The 2,822-nt window shown below is 57.4% G+C and overlaps 1 protein-coding gene across 1 annotated transcript in view; it reads right to left on the bottom strand.

Annotated features, from left to right (window-relative positions):
• TRPM4 (transient receptor potential cation channel subfamily M member 4) overlaps positions 1-2,822 on the bottom strand; it is a 51,951-nt gene that overhangs the window by 42,414 nt on the left and 6,715 nt on the right. The window contains exons 3-5 of the mRNA XM_021715609.1: positions 1,154-1,328; positions 506-686; positions 198-361 (exon numbers count right to left, since the gene is read on the bottom strand). Coding sequence (XP_021571284.1) covers positions 198-361; positions 506-686; positions 1,154-1,328 — 520 coding nt within the window. The remainder of the gene's footprint in view (positions 1-197; positions 362-505; positions 687-1,153; positions 1,329-2,822) is intronic.

Here is a 2,822-nt window from a genome sequence, read left to right as displayed (position 1 = left end):
CAGCCACAAGCCCCTCCCCCCCCTTAGCCAGAAGTCCACGTCCCCAGCCCCTTCTCCCTCAGACCCCCAGCCCCTCCTCCCTCGGGCCCGGGACCCCTCCTCCCTCACCCAGGAGTCCCAGTCTCGTCCTCCTCCTCCCTCAGACCCTGGAGTCCAGGCCCGCAGCCCCTTTCTTTTCAGAGCCCCCTGGGTCGCACCTTGGGGTTGGTGAGGCTGTTTCTGTTCCGGACGACTCCCCAGGGGGCCACACCCATGGCCACCACCTTGGTGCACCCCGTGCTGGCCGTCTGGTGGTCCCGCACAGCTACGCCAACATGCCGGCCGATGCCTGTGTGCAGCCCCCCAGTAACGATCCAGGCTCCTATACAGAGACGGAGAGACAGAGGGAGAGAAGTAGAGTGAGACAAAGAGGCACACAGAGCCTGGGGGGACGGAGACAGCATCCAGAGAAGTAGGGACGGCAGCCCAGGCCAGGGAGACGCAGCCCCCGCCCACCCTCGGTCACCTGTGCTCTGGGCAGCCCGCACCAGCCCTCGTCGCAGCAGGTCCTGCAGCCAGGTCTGGAGGACGGGGCCCCCCGATCCCCCCAGTACGGACACCACCAGGTTCGGCGCTCGGAAGCCCCATGTGCGTGTGACCAGACTGTAAACAGTAGCTGGATCCGTGCGGTCAGAGAGCCGGAGAAACTGTGGACACACAGGAAGGGGAACACGGGGAGGGGGACAGAGACCCAGAGACGGAGGGACAGAGACCAAGGTGGGTGACAGAGACCCAGAGAGACGGGGACAGAGACTCAGAGAGACAGAGACAGAGACCCAGAGAGACGGGGACAGAGACCCAGAGAGACAGAGACAAAGACCCAGAGAGAAGGGTAGACAGAGACCAAGGTGGGTGGCAGAGACCCAGAGAGATGGGGACAGAGACCCAGAGAGAAGGGGAGACAGAGACCAAGAGGGAGAGAGACAGAGACCCAGAGGTGACAGGCTCAGAGAGAGAAGACAGACAGAGGCGGAGGGGACAGGACGAAGCAAAGACAGGGATGGGCAGATGGGGAGATGCACCGTTCAGCTGGGCACCTCAGATCCTGCCCTGGGCGCCTCTGTGTCATGCAGCCCGCTGGCCACCCAGCCCTGCCCAGACATGCAGGCCTCACATTGCTGGGATTGCGGCCGGCCCCCAGGAAGTCCAGTTCCCCGTAGGCATCGGTGGGCTTCTCCGTGGTGTGTGCGTCGCTGTCCCACACGGTCACCACAGCTGCCCCGAACGCATCTTCCACGGCCACAGAAGGGTGGGCGCTCCGGGGGCGCCCACACTGGCACAGGGATCCTCTGGGGGTGTGAGGGTGGGGCGTGAGCCCAGGGCTGTCCCCCACCCACCCCAGCGTCCTGCAGAAGTGTCCACACTTCCGTAGAGGGCGCTGTCTACACTGACCCTGTGCCCCCCAAGGCAGTCAGAGTGCATGCCGACCCTGCACGGGCTCTGATCACCTCAGGGAGAGACTGGGGCGGGGACAGTCCCCCTTCTCCACCGGACAGAAGCCACAGCAAGCTCAAAAAAGCACCAGCAGGGAAGTCTACAGCCCCTCGCCCCGCTGGCACCAATGGACCTCAACTGAAAAAGCAAGGAGGGCCATCAGGAGGCCATCCTAGTCCAAACAGATATTCACCATAATCAGGAAAATCCAGAGAGTAGTTCACAGAGAGCTCATGTGCTAGAGATAGAAGAAGCTGTGTGACTTTGGGCAAGTGTCTTTACCTCTCTGAGCCTGCCTTGCCTCTTCAAATGAAACAACAGTAATAGACCAGCCTCCGTCATAGAAGGAGCCAACAGTGTTTCCTGAAACAAGGATTGCAGCCCAGCCCCAGTCAGAGACGTTTTGACATCAACTTCACACAGAGCTTTAAATAGCCTTGAAGAACGCAGTGGGAAATTCATCCTTTTTTCGTCTCTTTTTCAGGCATCTCCTTATGACTTCCAAGGAGAAAGTCTCTGCTGGGTGCTGGAATAACTTGCACGCCTAACCCTTGGTTTCTCTTTCTTTCTTTCTTTCTTTTTTGAGTTGGAGTCTCACTCTGTCACCCTCTGGAGTGCAGTAGCACGCTCACAGCCACTGTAGCCTCAACCTGCTGGGCTCAGGCGATCCTTCTGCCTAAGCTTTCCAAGTAGCTGGAACTACAGGCAGGGACAACCATGCCCGGCTAATTTTTTGATTTATTGTAGAGACGAGGTCTCACCATGTTGCCCAGGCTGGTCTCAAACCCCTGGACTCAGGCAATCTTGCTTCCGCCTCCCAAAGTGCTGGGAATACATGTGTGAGCCACTGCACCCCCTGCTTACTCTTTCTTTTTAACAGAAAAAAGGAGGCCTCAGGCTCAGAAAACCGGCCTGGCAGCAACACCCAGCTAGAGAGTAAATAAATACTTTTATTTGCTTTTCATCATATTTGTTGTCTATGGCTAGCTTCCTTCTCTTGTGGCCAATGGGACAGGCTTTCCATTTATGGTTATCACCACAGAAAACTTTTTTCCAGACCCAGGGTGGTAGCTCATACCTATAAGCCCAGTGATTTGGGAGGCTGAGGTGAGAGGATTGCTTGAGGCCAGGAGTTTGAAACCAGCCTGGACAACATAGTGAGACCTCGTCTCTACAAAAAATAAAATAATTAGCCAGGCGTGGTGGAGTGCACCTATATTACAGTTCCAGCTACTCGGGAAGCTGAGGCAGGAAGACTGTCTGAGTCCAGGAGGTCGAGGCTGCAGTGAGCTGTGATTGTGCCACTGCACTCCAGCCTGGGCGATAGAGTGAGACTTCAACTCAAAAAA

Source organism: Carlito syrichta, unplaced genomic scaffold (genome assembly GCF_000164805.1).
Source record: "Carlito syrichta isolate Samal-C Ts95f unplaced genomic scaffold, Tarsius_syrichta-2.0.1 Scaffold307218, whole genome shotgun sequence".
NCBI lineage: Eukaryota > Metazoa > Chordata > Mammalia > Primates > Tarsiidae > Carlito > Carlito syrichta.
Note: the sequence above shows the minus strand (reverse complement) of the source record. Positions and strands in the feature narration are given on the sequence as shown.